Genomic DNA, 16,953 nt, shown 5'->3' on the forward strand with positions numbered 1-16,953 from the left:
CCGTACGCGCACTTTTCCTTATCTGCATAATTTATCGGCAAATTTAATTTACTAGCGATACGTGACCATTATTCACCACAGCGTACGATCGCGTAACAAGCGGTGTTCCGTGGCGCGGCATGAAGAACGCTGAAACGCAAAATGGCCTGTTACGACGAGGACAATGGAAGCCTTACGAGGTACCTGGAAGAAAGGAAGCGTCCTAGCGAAGAAATTTTGGCTACGGTTTGTATGCGGTTACCTGAGACCATTGAATCGACTTTGTGTCAATAATTCCTCCGTTATGATTCACCTATCAGATAAACTCACCCTTCCCCATTTGTATATTGTAAGCACTCACCCGCTGTTCCTATGGAAATGTTTTTTCGGCCGAAGGAACATTTCTGCGTTTATATTTAGAATTTGAATGTATATCGTACGATTAATTCAAACCGAGCACCGGTTAATCCAAACAACATATATTATAATTAAAGAACAATGTGACACCGAATGATTCAATCGGTAAATAAAATTTCAATCGAGCGAAGGTCTGAAAACATGAAACTTATCTAAATGAGGTCCAGCTGAGCTTCAACAGGAACAGCAACGAGTTTCACCGGATCCGAAAAAAAAAAAGACTGAGAATGTCGGAGGCCTTGTTAACAGGATCTATACGTATTCATTTCTGCAATATCGTTTTCAACCTTCGATTACATCTCGGCAGTATTCCTTGTCGCGTGCATCATCAATGTCTCCCGTTCAATCATCTAACATAGACTAAGATAGACGTTCATCGCTTTACATAGGACAGACAGTAGTCTACCAGCAATAGTACGTGTTCGAAGCTTCAAAATAGAATCTGCATCTTATTTCAACTTAAAATTATAAACAATTAAAAACAATCTGCAAGGAGTATCTCCGTGCAATGCGAAAAGGCACAACGTTGTTCTTGGAAGCTAATGAAGCAACGCGTAAAAGATAAGATCGCGAGCCGCCAATGTTGCAATTAGACGAAAAGTATATAACCGTTCTGAGCGCGAAACGAGCGTCAGTTGCACGCTAACCGGACATGGAAGTGCGTTTTCAGAAAGATTTGCATGACCGCAAGCGACGCACGTGACCGTCGCTAGTAGAAATAAAATATCATACTTATTGCAGAGCTTATACGCCATCGCACGAACGACACGCGTGCAATATGTTTCATGATCTACCACAACACCGTGCTCGATCGATAATCCGACACTGACGCTCGTGAATTAAGAATGAGTCGGAGCCACGTACGTTTCACAGACGAAGAAATGATAGCGGATATATTTTTTTGCACCCTACAGCGACTGTGTACATTAATATTAAATGGAAAGTAATTGACGTCATTTATCCAATACCATAGATTGGATTGGATCGAATTTATACTTGGAAGTTTCTGCAAATGAGATTGCTATTAACGTCTCGCGTTAAATCTTACTTGGATTTCCAATTAGAGTAGGTTCACTGCAAATATGAAATAATTATTTATTGAATGAATTCTGAGAAATTGACAACAACCGTATAGAATTTTGTGTAAATAGACGTTCTATCAAATGTTTGCGATATATATATAATTTTATTAAATATCCTATCTACAATGGAATATAAGATAGAATTATGGTTGGATAAAATAACACTGGAATTAAATGGTTTCCTGCTAATTAAATAAAAATATCCCGCTGGCAGTCGAGCGTGAATGACAATCAGTTAAAAATTTCCATTTCATCCGACTGATTTAAATTCCAACGACGTCATAGAAACACGATTTAGATAAAGAACAATTAGCACTTCCACCGGTAACATAACAGTGATAACACAATACGAGCTCATTGTTTCATACTCATTCACACGATAAATCGCGTGATTACGATTAGACGACTAGACGATTAGACCTGGAAACAGCTGAGGGTTGATAACGTTGCATAACTGCGTTCTGGAGAACGCGACACGGAATAACGTTAGTCGTTCAAGGCCGAGTACGCTCACTGTAGACAGAGCGGTGCAATCTGCATTACAATGTCATTCATTGTCGGTCAGGGCACGAACGAAAACGTACGATAACCGGTCGCCACACTTACATGCCGGCTCAGTTGTTGTCTTTGTGAAAAAGTTAAGAAACGGTGTACCGAAGAAAAAAAGCCGAAATCACGTGTTTTACCGGTGCAATTCGATCGACCCAGAAAAGCATAACACCATTTTGGCACGAAACGGTATACTATCCGAAACATGGAAAGTAAAATAATTTTTTTCAGAATAATTTCGCGATAGAATTACACTTTATAATGATTCGTCGGTTCTTAGATTTTATGAATGATTTCTATTAATTATTTATGAATCGTTTCACTTATTCAGAATAATTTGACAACAGAATTATGTTTCCTGATAACTTCCAAGCTTCCTCGATTTTCTAACTAGATTTATAACTGGTTGGTAAATTCTTTTTACGTCTGACAATTTTGTCTGCATTATGTTTCTTCGTAAATGTCGGGTACCTGTAAAGAAATAGGAAAATGATGCCACAGAAAGTAATTTAAAACGTCCATTGCTGCTGCTAGGTCATGGCCTATATTCCCGAGAGGAACGTAAATAATATTTCCACTAGTTTTTTATCGCGAGACGTAATCAAGTGGTTAAGCAGAAATGTTAATAAAACGGCAGTCGAGCAGATGGTGACCTCATATAGCGTCAGGTTTCTAAAATCTTGAAGGAAGTAAGATATTCCTCGTTCGTTAAAATGATGATTATTTGTCCCTCGATAAACATATTAAAATTTTCTTGTATAGAACGTATTTTTAGAATAATACAAATTTCACGATAAAAAGCAAGTTTCATATGAAAAAAAGATTTAATTATATATTCATATATATCTTCTTCTATAAATTTCTCCTTTGCATTAACATTCTCTTCTTCTATTTATATATACAACGTATTGTATAACGATGTTATTGTTTTCCATACCAATTACGAAATATGCAAACAATCGCCTTTTCGACGATGAAGATAAACCACGCTCGATACAACTCGATGCAATTATTCGTGACAACTCGGCACAATCATGAAATGGGTTCGCGTGAATCGCACGCGCGTCTCCCGAGAATGGTGCTATCAAGATCACCGGCTTGACTTCCGGTGTCCCGATCATTACGTGCATAGGTACTGCAATTCGATCCACGAGGCCGTACCCATACTGGAATATCATTGACGATAATAAAGAAAAAGAAAAAAAAAAAGATAAATTAACGAAACATCGAAGAAATATTGCAAGTTACACGCGAATGTCAGACGTTCTTACGTAACCATTCGCTACGTAACGTTATCCGACTTTTGGTACGTAATTAAGGTGACATAAATTAAGAAGAAGATTGATCTATGTGATTATGAAATAAGAACCGAAGAAATTTGATCGGTGTGCATGAAACTCTTATTTTTTACCTCTGTCTTGAATTATGCCGAATAATTTGGTAGAATGTCGGTAATTTAATACTATAAATAAATTATACTTGTGGATTAATATTTTCGTACAATATTACCGTGCGAAATACGAAGAAAGGGAAAATGATAAACTATGAATTTTCATTACGAGTAGATTAGAATCTTCTTCATTTCTTAATTAGGTTAACGTCTATTTTCTGGGTTGTGCATTTTGCGTAGCTCCATTTCTGCTTTATCTTCTTTCACATTTGTCTTTCTATTTTTTACACGATAAACGTTACTCGTGTGAAAGCTTTGTCAAACGACATTGTTTATTGCAATGTACTTGTATGCATGTAAATGTTGAAATTTACATTCGGTCACAAAAGTTAATCCCATTCATCTGACCTTTGGCCTTGATACCTATTGCATAATACCAATCGAACAACATTTCTTCCATACATTCTATTTATATCCTCGGTTGTCCGCAGAAAAGTTTCGTAACACGAAAAGTTTCCTGCTAACAGAAGCAAGAGGAATTTCATTGCTGACCACCGCTTCTACGTTATGAAATTTCTGTAATGTCACCATTTACTGAGAATCCTTCAAAGATCCTCCGTTTCGTTCATGAAATTGTGTATTCTCCGTGTGACCTCGAAACCTCTTCTTTCCACGGTTCTTCATTGAAATTTCTCCTTTATTCGCGAGCCACCGTGCAAATGGGCTACTGACGCAATCAGGAACGCGCCACCGGCACCGCGTAATGACCGATAATTAGTCAGTCGATTGCATAACTCGCCATTGTCGGATAATGCAGACGAGCTGTTGGAGGAAGATTACGTTGCGTGAATTCGCCACGCGGAAGACAAACCGGACATTTCGGAACCCGTCTTTGTCTTTGTCGACAAAGCACGAACGTGAATCGAAAGGCACAAGCAACTTCTTCACCTGCGTAACACGACGATTTCCATTCACATGTTTCAAATATTTCTATTTCTAATAAACGTTGTTTTGTAATATCAATTGCTATTCGTTCCTCATCCATGCTCACAACTGTCTATACGTTTTTTGTTTACATGTAAATAACTTGTGCAAATCTACTACGCGACCTATGCAAATTTTTAAAGAAAGAAAGATACTGAATTATTTACGATTACGTGTTGAATTTCACGCTTGTCTTTGCTATTTCTCTACCGACATGGACTTGCCTAAGTGTACACGATTCTCTGACAGAATGCTATAGTTCTCAATCTCTCTTGGTGATTCGGACGCATAAAAGTGTACAGAGAATTCTTTTGACTGATTGAAAGTGTGCCGGCTATGTATTAACTTAACTAAAATGGTTGAATCGTATTTCCTTTGGAACGACATTCAGTGAAAATAGATAATCACCTCTGAAGTAACGACACGAATAGAAGATAAGATTAAAGTTTGAAATACAAATTCCACGAACTCAAGCTACACGATTGATGAAGCAAGTTTTTTTCCTCAGTTAAACGAGAAATCATGTTTATTTACGAGTTAGGAACCGATCGAACTTCCCTAGCTGGATTGCGTGCGAACGACATAAAAGTTTCGTGGCCTTGTATTCGCGCACGTGATAACACCCGTACAAAATAAATACGTGCTCGATCGATTACATCCAATTTCGCATACCTGTTTTATCGGCTGTTTGTACAAGAAATAAAACGGTGTACGCGCAACGCGTTAGTTTTTCACGTGCCTCGAAACGGATATAGAGAACTATAGACAGCGTTTAAATTCCTTTCAGAATAAAATTCTTCTTTGAGAAACGCTTATAAGACGTTCTTTGAGATTATGTTATTTGTCTGATATAAAATCAGAGGTTGTACGTAAAAATCTAAAAGTGATTATCTCTTCTTTTTTAGTAAAATATCGTTTGTTTTTTTTCTTGGAAAAATATCATCGTAGGTAACTCAATTAGTAACAAACATCTATTTCCTGTAAGAAGAATTGAATGTAAAAAATCTTGAGAGTGAAGATGCAAATATTTTCTAAACAGCTTCTTCCGAATTCTTTGTCAAACAGAACATAAATAAATAAGCTCGATGAAAACTGTTTTGTATGCTCGAAACTCGTAAACCAGACACATCGAACATGCAGATAGGACAGATATAGACACGCTCGGCAATTGTTTACATAATAAGCTGATATTGAAGTATGACGTACCTTTCAAACGGAGGATATCGCGCGTGCTGCGCGATTCACACGGCAAAGCAGAAACGCGTGACGAAACCGTCGCACTTTACGCTTTGAGACGGCGTTTTTGGGTCAAGTGAAACAGTTAAATGGTCGGTGGCTCGTTTTTGACCCGAACAAACGCGGGAGTCCCTGTTGAAAAAACCAGGCTAACGAAACAGAACATCGCGACTTTCTATCTTACTTCGGGAAACGAATCTTCAAGTTCATAGTAAACGCTTCGAATTCACGCACGTCGAATAAAATCAAAAGGAAACTCATTGTACGAATATTCGCGCGATCTTTCCACAACTTCCTTCGAGCTGTTCTGCAGCACATTAGAAGCGTCATGATAATAGACGTTTGTTCTAACGATGATTAACCTTGTCACTGTTCGAGACTATCGCCGATTATACTTACGCAAGCTCACTCAACATACTAACACAAGTTCTTGGACAAGCACGACTGATTTACAATTCTCGATTGACCATTTATCGGTAACGTTATCTGAAATATGCTCTTAATCGTCGCGAAACCACGGCTATGTCAATTTTATAGACGATAACGATCGAAATTGGTTCGCCGCGATTATCGTCTATGAAAATGCGGATTGTGTTTATAAATGTATTGCATGTATATATATGTAGGTATTTCAAGAACTCGAGTGGCGAACGTAAGCTCTCCGGAGAGATTTCTATGCAACTTAATTAATTGTTGGCTAGAACGAAGATGATCAGCGTTGTATCGTTGAGTTTGGTCAATCGTACGATCGATTTATTATATGGCTGTAGCTTATTCCTAAAGCGATAATAATTTTTTCTGTAATTGACGGGACAAACGATTACGTGGTGATTTGTGGTAATTTAGTGACGTAAGGATGAACTAGACGCTCTTTCCTCGTAAATAATTTCAGAGATATCGACAAAAATGGATGCGGTAAAAACTCTTAATTGCTTTACTACTTATATCGCCACTTCCTTGTTATATAATAAATTTATGATGTTACGTGTACGCAGTAATTTAGAACAAATATGAAAATGTTCAATAAATTACGTAATTATTTCGAAATGAAAATAAGTACAAGCGTTGCATCGAATGTGAAATTAATCGCGGAACCTGAAATACATCAATTTCTATTTCAGTGACTTGTATTTATTTGTATTACACCTTGTGCTTTCGTTCGTTTTTAAATTATTCGTTTAAACGTCACTACGATCGCAATAATAATTCCGTCCGGTTTACGGAAAAATGTTTTCCACGCAGAAATGTTAAGAAATTTATATTATCGTATATCTTCGTCTATCCCCAAAAAAGTCTAAAAGTCTTAGTTCCCGCCCTTTTTGGCGTGTAGACTTCATAACCGATCGATGACTACAGTTCTCAAGATTATTGAAATTCGAGAACAGATAGATTGGCAGCGCTTTCGACGTGTTATTAACCCGGATACCTTTATTCTACATTAACGGAGCTGCACCCTCCTCGAAAATAGGCTCATCGATCAATTGACCGACTGCCACGATATTTCTATATATAAACTCGCTTCTCGTTGAAGGAGAGCTGATATCGATATCTATCCGCTAGCCACGTCTCTGCAGTTGAACTTATCGAAGGTTCGACGGTTTCCTTTCCCAAGCACGTGTTTCGACCCCATCGTGATATCGTCCAAGTAGAAAGGGTGTGGTTCCTGTTTGTAACCGTTTAACCGATAACATACTAGCAGACGGCGTTTATCAGTCTATTTTAGACGCACAATTTCGATCTTTTGCCGAAGAAATGAAGCAAAAGACAAGAAATCGAGATAACGACCGTTGAAGAAATAACGCAGTTCTATGAAATTTCTCGATATTTGAACATTTCTACATTGAATTGAGAGATACATGTATGTATAGTTACGTGATTTTAAATAAAAAATTGATTACTTTTATGAAATATACATCGTGACTAAATGAAACTTTGTTACGATTGTAATTCGTCTTATCAAATGTGACTCATGTAATTCGTGTAAGAGATGATAAAGCTGATTGCGCTTGTTACTGGTTATTTATAACATATACAATACAATGACACGTTTCTATTTGAACATCTACCATGAACTTTTCCGTATATATTATGTGTAATACTTTCAAATATTCTGAAATATATCAATAACGTTGTAGTAAAACATGACTATTACGATTGTATTGGTGAACGTTGGTTTCTAACAAATGCGAAATTGTATGCAGAAACTACAGCACATTTACTGTAAATATCTAATACATTTTGTAAAGAACACAAAAGCATTTGATGTGGCATATACGATATTGTCTTAAATATATAAATAGTGCTAATTAAATGATCTAGGTAACTATATCCAGAAATATTAACATAATAAATACTTTTACGATCACGATGTTCGTGTCATACTACAGTGAACATAACATTTCAAAATGTTTTATATAACGCGCCTAACATAAATACTTTCGTGTGTTACTGTAAACATTCCCCCGAAATGTCAACAATTAATTTGACCACCGAGCAAAGAACTAAAACTTTAACTCTGTTTTAGCGTCTTAGGTTTTTATGGTTGGTTGTTATAAGATGACACATTGAAACTAAGCTTGTTTTGGTGTTGCGAACGTCGGGAGGACGAAAACACGAACGACTAACTTGTTTTGGCGGAAGCAGCACATTTATTGCTTCAATGATGGAAGAATCGATAGATCGTGATATCGACAGAATATGTATTCAACGATTTCGAGCGAAAATCCTGTCAAACGACACGCTATTTGCATATTAATATCGAAAATGTGATTGCTAAGCTAAATGGAAAATTAATTGTCACGATTTACTCCTAGAACAAATGTCGACGAGTACCTACATAATAAGAAAGATCATAACCTTGGTAAAGGTATATTTGAAAAGTCGTGAGAGAATAAAAATAATAATGTGCTTCATAAATTGCAGCTCGTTTCCTCGTCGTGAAATGTCAGTTAATTAGAATAAACGATTTAAAAAGATCGATACCACGAGTTAGTAACGATGAATAAGTAATAGAAAGGGAACCACGAGATGCATGAAATGCAACTCGCCATTCCCATGCCGCACCTTTCTCCTCGGGAGATTGCCTTTGAATATGAGATGCAGCAACAGCAATAAATGCATATACGAACGACTATGAATATACTTATTGTTTGCGTGCCAAGTAGAAACGTTTTCTTCTTAAGGATACACCGCTAACGTTTTGGAAGTTTCGTTTCGACCTGTGTATGATGATGGGTTTACGTTTACTGCGTGGGAAAACAGTATTACTTGCGAATACCGTACGTGGAATTTGCAAGAAGATTGGTTATTTAAATTCTCGTAGGCAACGCGGGTCGTTTATGTCCCGAACGAAATTCTACTCGTAAATTTCTCTCGGGCGAATTTTTGCTATTTCTAAAAAGCCATTCGGACGTTTCGTTTAAAGGCGCATGGTATAACGTAATAAAGACTTTGATAAGTACAGACAATTTTTTCGGTTTTTTCAAAGCACTAGACAGTAAAAAAAGAAGAAGGAAATAAATGTGGACATACACATTCAGTTTGTCTACGAAAAGTGTAGAAATATGAGTGTCCATGGAGGGCTAAGCGTACTCAATTTTGTCAGAAATGTGAATCTGCAGAACGCAAACTTTATAAAGTGACCAAAAGGAGTAGAAAACTTCTTTTCCAAAAAATACTGCAGCAAAATGAGCATCGTGGTTCTAAGAAACGAAAATCATTCGATATAATCAATTTATAGAATTACTCGTTGCCTACAATGGCAAGTGAAAGACAATTAAACATTTCCAATAACAATAGATTAAATACTATGTTAAAAATATACAAAATCCTGTGACCTTCCAAACAAGGAGGGGCTTGCGTCCTAGAAACAGCAATTTACTAGCAACCCATAAAATTCAACGAAGACAGCACATAAAGGGGATGAAATAGAAGAAGGAAACAAGTTGTTTACGGTCACAATGTAGCCGGCGACGTAAGCTTAGCAGCGAAGGTCTCGGAAAGTAGGTGATTCGACGTAAGAACTCACGCTCGATACAAAAGGAACAAACACACGCAACCAGTGAGCCAAGAAGATAGTGGGGCTGGAACGAAATTCCAACTACGTTTTCAGTTCCTGTTCGATGCTATAAATCTTTCGATTTCGTCGCGTAACGCTCTAATAACAAGAAACAACTTAATTTTTTCTTTTCTTTTTTCTTTCGTTTCCTTTTCCCTCCCTCTTCTATGTTGTGTATCACAGTGTCGAGTCACTGTAGGAACACCAGAGCCGGAAATACGGCGAGAAGTTAAGTGGAAATCCGAGAAAAAAGAAAAGAAGGAAACCTGCTGAGAGTACCTGTAACTAATCGTCAAAACGTGACGCTGGTGAAAGTAGCGGATACGATGAGAAAAAAGGAATAAAAATTGCGAAATAAGTTAAACGCTTTGTACGCGAACGTAAAAATGTTACGTCGTTCTTCATAGTTTGGAAATAATACGAAGCGTGTCTTTTTGTAAAAGTAGTGGATTCGAACGTAAAGAATATCTATGAATGTATGTTAATGGGATAGCATAAAATTTCTAAAGACTTACTCACTCTATTGAACTTATTAGCAGTGTAATAAAATGACGAAGAATTCGAAATGAACAATTTAGATTTAGGTTTAGATTTCTGCATTTTTGGTATTAAACGTTACATGATACTTTCAACTTTTTACGTGTACAAGTATGTACATCTGTTAAATTACACACTGAACGTTTGTACCGTGCGGAGGCTGCGACAGTGAAAGGGTTACAATATTTCCGTTGCGAAGATCACCACACAAAAGGTTTATTGTTCCGCTCAATACGTTTCTCCGAATAAGATCTCCGCGTAGAAATGAGTTGTCGAGCATAGTTTTGCACATTCTTGGTCAGAAATATCCTTTAGTCGGGGAATAATCTCGCCACGTAGTGCATGAAAGGCCCTTTCAGACTGAAATATAATTATCCGTCAGTCAGTTCGCAACATTTCCCTCTGGTTGCATCGACCGACCGGTCGATTCTCTGGCAAATTAAAAAGTTTCACGCAGCGTCGTTTGCGTGGGTGCTGTGCTTTCGCGATAGTTTACGACCACGAAAGAAATCAAGGACGCGAATTCAAATTTATTTCAACATGCTTCTCCCTTCAAATAAACTGAAATAGTAAATAAGGAAGTTATTTCAGGGGAGATTAGTGAAATTGAAGACTTAATAGAAAATTAAAGCAAACGATCGATCTTCCTGGCGTTAATAGTCTTAAGTTACAAGTCCTGCACCTCCTTTCTATTTAATAAACATGAAACTATGATTATTATGTACGAGACTCGATGATATATTTTTAAGCGACACATTATTATGCCCCGCGGATTAATATCAGGATACTGAGAAAATTGCTTCCTCTGCAATAAAGCATCTATGACATAGTTGCGTTAAGTATCGCTTGTAGCTTCCATTCTTCGCTGTTTGAATAGCGCTTTTAATTTTAAAGAAGAATCGTATAATGGGCACCGAGAGAAGAATAAAGCCAGTCGTATACAGAAGGATACGGATACAATAGATTCGAAATAACTTTGGTTTCTTGAAAGGGAAAGAGAACAGATACACAGGCAACGCGTTTGCTTGTGCTGTTTCACAACGACGAAGAATTTCAGACTTGTTCGGTAAAACATCAGTTTCGTTTAACAGAAGAATTTTGTATTTGGGAAAAATATGTGCTTCCTCGATAATGTATCCGAATATGTACTTAATATTTGCACATCCCTATTATTCTGCCGAGTTCTAACTTTACCCCTGAGTTTGATGGACACCATTTCATAAAGCACCTAACACGGAAGCACTGTGATCTGTTTGCAGAGCAACGTAGCGTATCGCGACAGTGATTTTACCGGTCGTTCCTCATCCCTTACGAGTTTAAACGGCGAGGAGGCGCGACCGAACACAGGAGAGAAAGCGAGAAAGCGAGAGAAGACATGCGTGTAACGTCGCTGGTTTACGCGCATTCACGCGACCAAAAAACGTGAGGCAGGTTTCGAAAATGGAACGATCGTTTCCCTATAAACGACACATCGTAAATTCCAGCGGCGTGCTTGAAAGTTAAGCTGATTGCGGGCTCGTGAACCTTAAGTCGGCGTTTCAACTTTAGACCGCTTTAAAATCCCAGCCACGGAAAGATGCGGCCGGAAGTGAAATAGAGAAAAACGTCGAGCGAAAGTCGTAGACGTCGGGACGTATGGCAAAAGGGAGGCTATTTTCTCCGTTTCGTCTCTCCCTCGCCTCTTCTTTATTCCCCTTTTTCCCTGCCTAACGATCCTCTTACCTCATGCTGTAGGACCTTCCCGGTTTGGAGGTCATTGCACCGCGCCGGGTGGTTGCAACGGGGGTGGCTGCCACGGCGGATCGATTTTCCACAACGATGTCGAGGTAGGTACCGAGAAAAATCCCCTTCACTGTGTCCCCCTTCGATGTGACGATCGACGACCAGCCCCACGGACTGGTCCCCCACCGTGGCACACTACGCTTCTTGGCACGTGACTACGACGTAAAAACTCGAAACGCTACGTCGCGAAGCGGAACATCCTCGAGAGGAGACTGAAATCGATTGGCAAACCCTGTGGCGCCAACCCACCTACTGCAAGTCTGTCGGTCCTTCGAGAATCGCGACGTCGATCGTTCAACGGGGTGGAAATGATCCGATGGGAGGGTAGAGATGGAAAGCAGCAACGTTGATGGAGCCTCACGTTGCTGACAATTGATTGCTCCACTGTTACGTGCGCGAGTATCTCTTGGAATTTTTGCACTGGCAGAATTTCACTTCGAACTTCACATAGACTCTTTGCGAATGTCTGGACTTTAAATTCGTAAAACGAATAATCATTTGAGGGAACCACAGCGATTATACTTATTTTAATAGCGATTCGCTAATAAAATGGTACCTCAATCTCAAACTATACAAAGCAAGGTTACGAATCACTAACGATATCTGCCGATATCATACACTTTTCCTTCGAGCTTCGCACGATCCACGTGCGACACGACCGCCGAACGTCGTAGTATCTGATTCACGCGATTGTTACAAACTGACTGACTGGGAACCGCTTCCCTAACTACGTAACTCGTTAACTCCAGATGTCGATAGTGATTGATGAGCGTTGGCGCGAAGGTCGGAGATCCCTGGTGGCACGATTTTTGCGACGGCGTTCGCGATCGGCCTCTGACTGGGCGCTGTCACAGGCAGTCACGCGTGTAAACAGATTCTACGAAAGTCCAATGTCACGGCCTGGCCACGCGGCCGTGTTCCACGATCGTTTACGTTCGCACGAACGGTTATAGTCCATTGATGACACGGGCACGCACGTTTTCGGCCACGGAATCGTCGTTGCACTTCCGCGCCGGTCCTACTCGTCTTACACCTCCATCGTGCCCGGGATCGCGTGGCCGTGGACAGCTATTGGAACGATATCAGACTGTAGCCACTCGACTCATCTCGAATTGTTATTGGCTCGTATTCGATTTCGATATTTCTCGTTCATTCTCTTTGCTCCGATTATTAAGCTATATTTGTCATATCCACGTATACAAAAATTGTATCGTGGTACTGAATTGATGGACTATTTAAAGGCGATTTAAAATACCCAGATAAGATAACGCATTTTTATTTTACCTATTCAATTAAACAATATCTTTGACGAAATTTACTTTTGGAGGCGATAACACAGACAATCGGCGATCCATGCGACGCGAATCATGCCAGACTTGGGTCATTCACTAACCCCAAAAGAACCCTCGCTTCGACATCCACTCCACACATAATCCACCCCTTTTCAAAATGAAGCAAAAAGAAAAATATTTTCAATAACCATTGTCCAGAACACGAGCCAAAAACAACACTCTGTTCGTCTCACGAAGAAGCCAGCTGTTAGAGCTTCCCCGGCACACCCCGTCAGAATACTGATTACCTCGTCATGTTCACGGGAATCCTAGCCAAACGTTTCTGCGTCATGATGCCGTACGCACGGCATCCTGAAGCGGATTGAAGCGTATTCGAGCGTGGCCACCCTCAACGTTGATCTCGGTGAGGGGTGAAACGAGAGAAGAACGCGTCGAAGGGCGATTCCAGGAAAATTGTTGGTACGGGATTGTGAATGTCGACGTGGCTCGAGGGAACGAGGCGACGCGACGGTGTCTGCGGCAGCTGCAACCACCGGAGACTGTCGGCCACGTTTTCTTCTATCGACCGTATCGCACTGCGGCGACGAATGGCACTGGCGGCTTTACCTCGTGGCGCGCAGGTTTCATACAGATGCTCGAACGCGCGCGCGCCCGCGCGCGATTGCAAGCCCCAGGAACCCTTTGTGTCTACATATGTATATACAGGTGGCGGCCGTGGAAGCGGAGGCCGTTTGATACCATTCGAGTATGCTTTTTCGCGCGACGATCTCTTTTTCTCTCTTTCTTTTTGTTTAATTACATATTCATGTGTAAATGCTGGATTACATCGATGTTACTGTTTTTGTCTGAGATTAACGGATAACATTGTACTTTTAAATGAAATTGGCAAGTTGTATTATCGTTTGAAATCTGTTTGAATTCTGTAAGAGTAGCGTTTTAGATATATATTATTTTCATAAGTATCTAAATAATGTAACGTGTATTTTAAAATTGTTGAACATGAACTGTTTTAAGGTATATATCCAGCGAAATAACGTTTGAAGTGCTGTTGTGATTTATGGAGCATTATCTCAAGGTCGACTGCTACGTTATCAGGTTCCGCTTATCACAATTATGTAAAAATTATGTTAAACATCTTATTTTGTTATATTTTACACTGAAAATAGGATTTTTAGAGTATTACGAAACTTATTTCAGCCGTGTCTGAAAACATTAAAAAATTGTTTAAATAGAAAATGAGGAATGGAAATTTAAAAAATTGTTAATTTATTAAATTTAACAATTTTATTCAAATCTCACAATTCAAATTAGTTATAGAAGGTAACTAACTCTACGTATGTTCTTAACTAGAATTTCTATTTAGTCCAGACCTGTATCCCTTTGTCGTTTGTAAACCTTAATTACTCGCTTCCGTTCGAATTAACGAACCCTTAATTAATATCTCCGTCGTACATTTTGTATAGAGTTTAATGAAGGCATAACATCATTTCGAAAGGAGGAAGAGACCGCGAATACGACGTGATTAGCCTTTGATATTTTCTTACCCTGTGTGCGAAGCAAAATGCACACGATGGAAACTATACGGTTTATGCCTGCGCGATCGTTATGGGAGCAATTAGCAAGCTTGCAAAATATTCGCAAGCTGGCAGTCCGCCATGTTATCTACGTGATAAACTAACAGACAATTTCAAGGTTTACGAGCTCGTATAATATGCAATTCGCTGAGACACAATAGTATAAATGTCAGAAGTATACAACGATGTCGATATCGATACCGTGAAATTATACGGAATGAAACGTAACACTGCTCGATATTTATCAAAATATAATACACTGAAATTTTTCTTAGGTAGCTTCGAATGCTGTCAAGAAAGATAAGATGCAAGTATGATGATTAAATTTAAAACCACTGAATACACTGAAACTTCTCTTAGGTAGCTTCGAATGTTGTCAAGAGAGATAAGATGCAAGTATAATGATTAAATTTCAAACCATCTAGAAGTTAGTAAAATGATAAACTAATTATATTATAAAATTATTAATACTTTAAAAGAAAAGAAAGTAAAAATATTTTTGAAAGTATCTAACACCATGCGCTTTAAAAATATTTCTTTTCAAACTGTTTTTTAAATTTTATACGTACTTACTTAATTTCAGACGAAATAATTTTTTCTAATTCGATCTTATTTATACGTATAAGCAAAACTCACGAAGAATTTAAAGAATCCACTCGACCGAATTAAAGATCGACCGTGATCGATCGATCAAACGGTCAATTAATCGAAAGCAATAATAATCCTTGTCGGATTTATGCTCCCGTTCTATTACAAGTTCTAACGAGCGGTTCTTTCATGAACATATAACAGGAGATTAAGAACGCAGTCGACACCTATGATTTCCGAGGTTATTGCTATTAGGTGACGATAGCAGCAACATTAAACGAATACCACATTTATAACGATCCTGAAGCACGAGCGCAGGAGAATCTGGCCGATTGCCACGTTCACGGTGTTCGATGAAAAAGCGAAAAACTGAAAAAACAAGAACGATGACCGATTCAACTCTCGTACACTTTCCAATGTAAATTCTCGTCCATAAGTAAAAAGTAAAGTAAATCTGACAAGCCATTAGGAAATTATTAAACTTCATTTGGAATCTTAAATTGTAAATTCACGTTTTCGACGTGCAAATAAAAGTTTCACCAATTATCAAAAATACATCTGTATAATGAGATTGAATATTTTCTTTCTTCTAACTACGAGTCAAGGCGTAGATGGGTTTTCATCTCACCGTGTCGCGAGGTGTGCTTCTCACAACTTAAAGCGCATTATTATCTGAAAGTCATCTTTGTTACGAACCCATTAATTGTAAAATTGACAAAAAGCTCTAAAATTCTTGCTGATGTATTTCACAATTTGTCACCACGATGCACGCATTTTGAATTAATCTCTCGTACAAGTACAAAATTCTAACCCATTAATTATTCCCCTAACAATGTGGATCGTTTATCACGTTTCGTACGAAACTAGAATGTGATGTAATACTTATGAAAGGGGCAGCATATTTGTATAACTAGAACAACGTGGAGAGTAGTAGAAGGAGATGGAGAAGCCTGGAAACTCGGTTGTTCTTGTTCCGTATGAATTATTATTACCGTGATGAGTCTGCCTTTTGGACAGGTTTGCTTTTGGTTCGATTGCAGAGAACTGTCTAGTGACCTGGAAACGAACCGCGGGTGGTAAAGTGATTTCGTGAAATATTGTTCTGCGTTTGGTATCAGCAAACAGACACGGGGACTATGAATTGACATTGTTGGCTTCAGTCGTTCTACGTCTGGTCGATTCGAACGTTTTCTTTGCTTTCGTTTCTCGTTGGAGAATAGCGTGAATCATTGCAGGCAGACAGCATGTCAGAGATTATTGATGACTTTCGAAATTTGATGTTAAAATTTCAAGGAATAATTGAAGTAATTGAAGTTCCTGTATTTAACGTGGAAAAATATGCATTTTCGTGTAAAATATGGACAATTGGGAATATCAATTCGACGTTAAACATGAAATGATATGATAAGATACATATCTACTTAACTATACATTAGACTAAAATAAATTTAAATTTTTGATTTGAATATCTTTAAAGTTTTTACTA

General features: G+C 38.5%; 1 protein-coding gene across 6 annotated transcripts in view; it reads right to left on the bottom strand.

Annotated features, from left to right (window-relative positions):
* The window catches only part of LOC122568224, a 201,845-nt gene that overhangs the window by 22,333 nt on the left and 162,559 nt on the right, over positions 1–16,953 (bottom strand). Inside the window, exons 1-2 of one of the 6 annotated variants that reach the window (XM_043727730.1) lie at positions 13,593–13,905; positions 11,954–13,081 (exon numbers count right to left, since the gene is read on the bottom strand). The exons of 4 other annotated variants lie outside the window; for them this stretch is intronic. In XM_043727730.1, coding sequence (XP_043583665.1) covers positions 11,954–11,988 — 35 coding nt within the window. In that variant the 5' untranslated portion in view covers positions 11,989–13,081; positions 13,593–13,905. Of the gene's footprint in view, positions 1–11,953; positions 13,082–13,592; positions 13,907–16,953 lie in introns of those variants that run through there. One more of the 6 variants, XM_043727729.1, reaches the window with a different exon arrangement.

The sequence above is a fragment of the Bombus pyrosoma genome, linkage group LG6 (genome assembly GCF_014825855.1).
Source record: "Bombus pyrosoma isolate SC7728 linkage group LG6, ASM1482585v1, whole genome shotgun sequence".
Taxonomy (NCBI): Eukaryota; Metazoa; Arthropoda; class Insecta; order Hymenoptera; family Apidae; genus Bombus; species Bombus pyrosoma.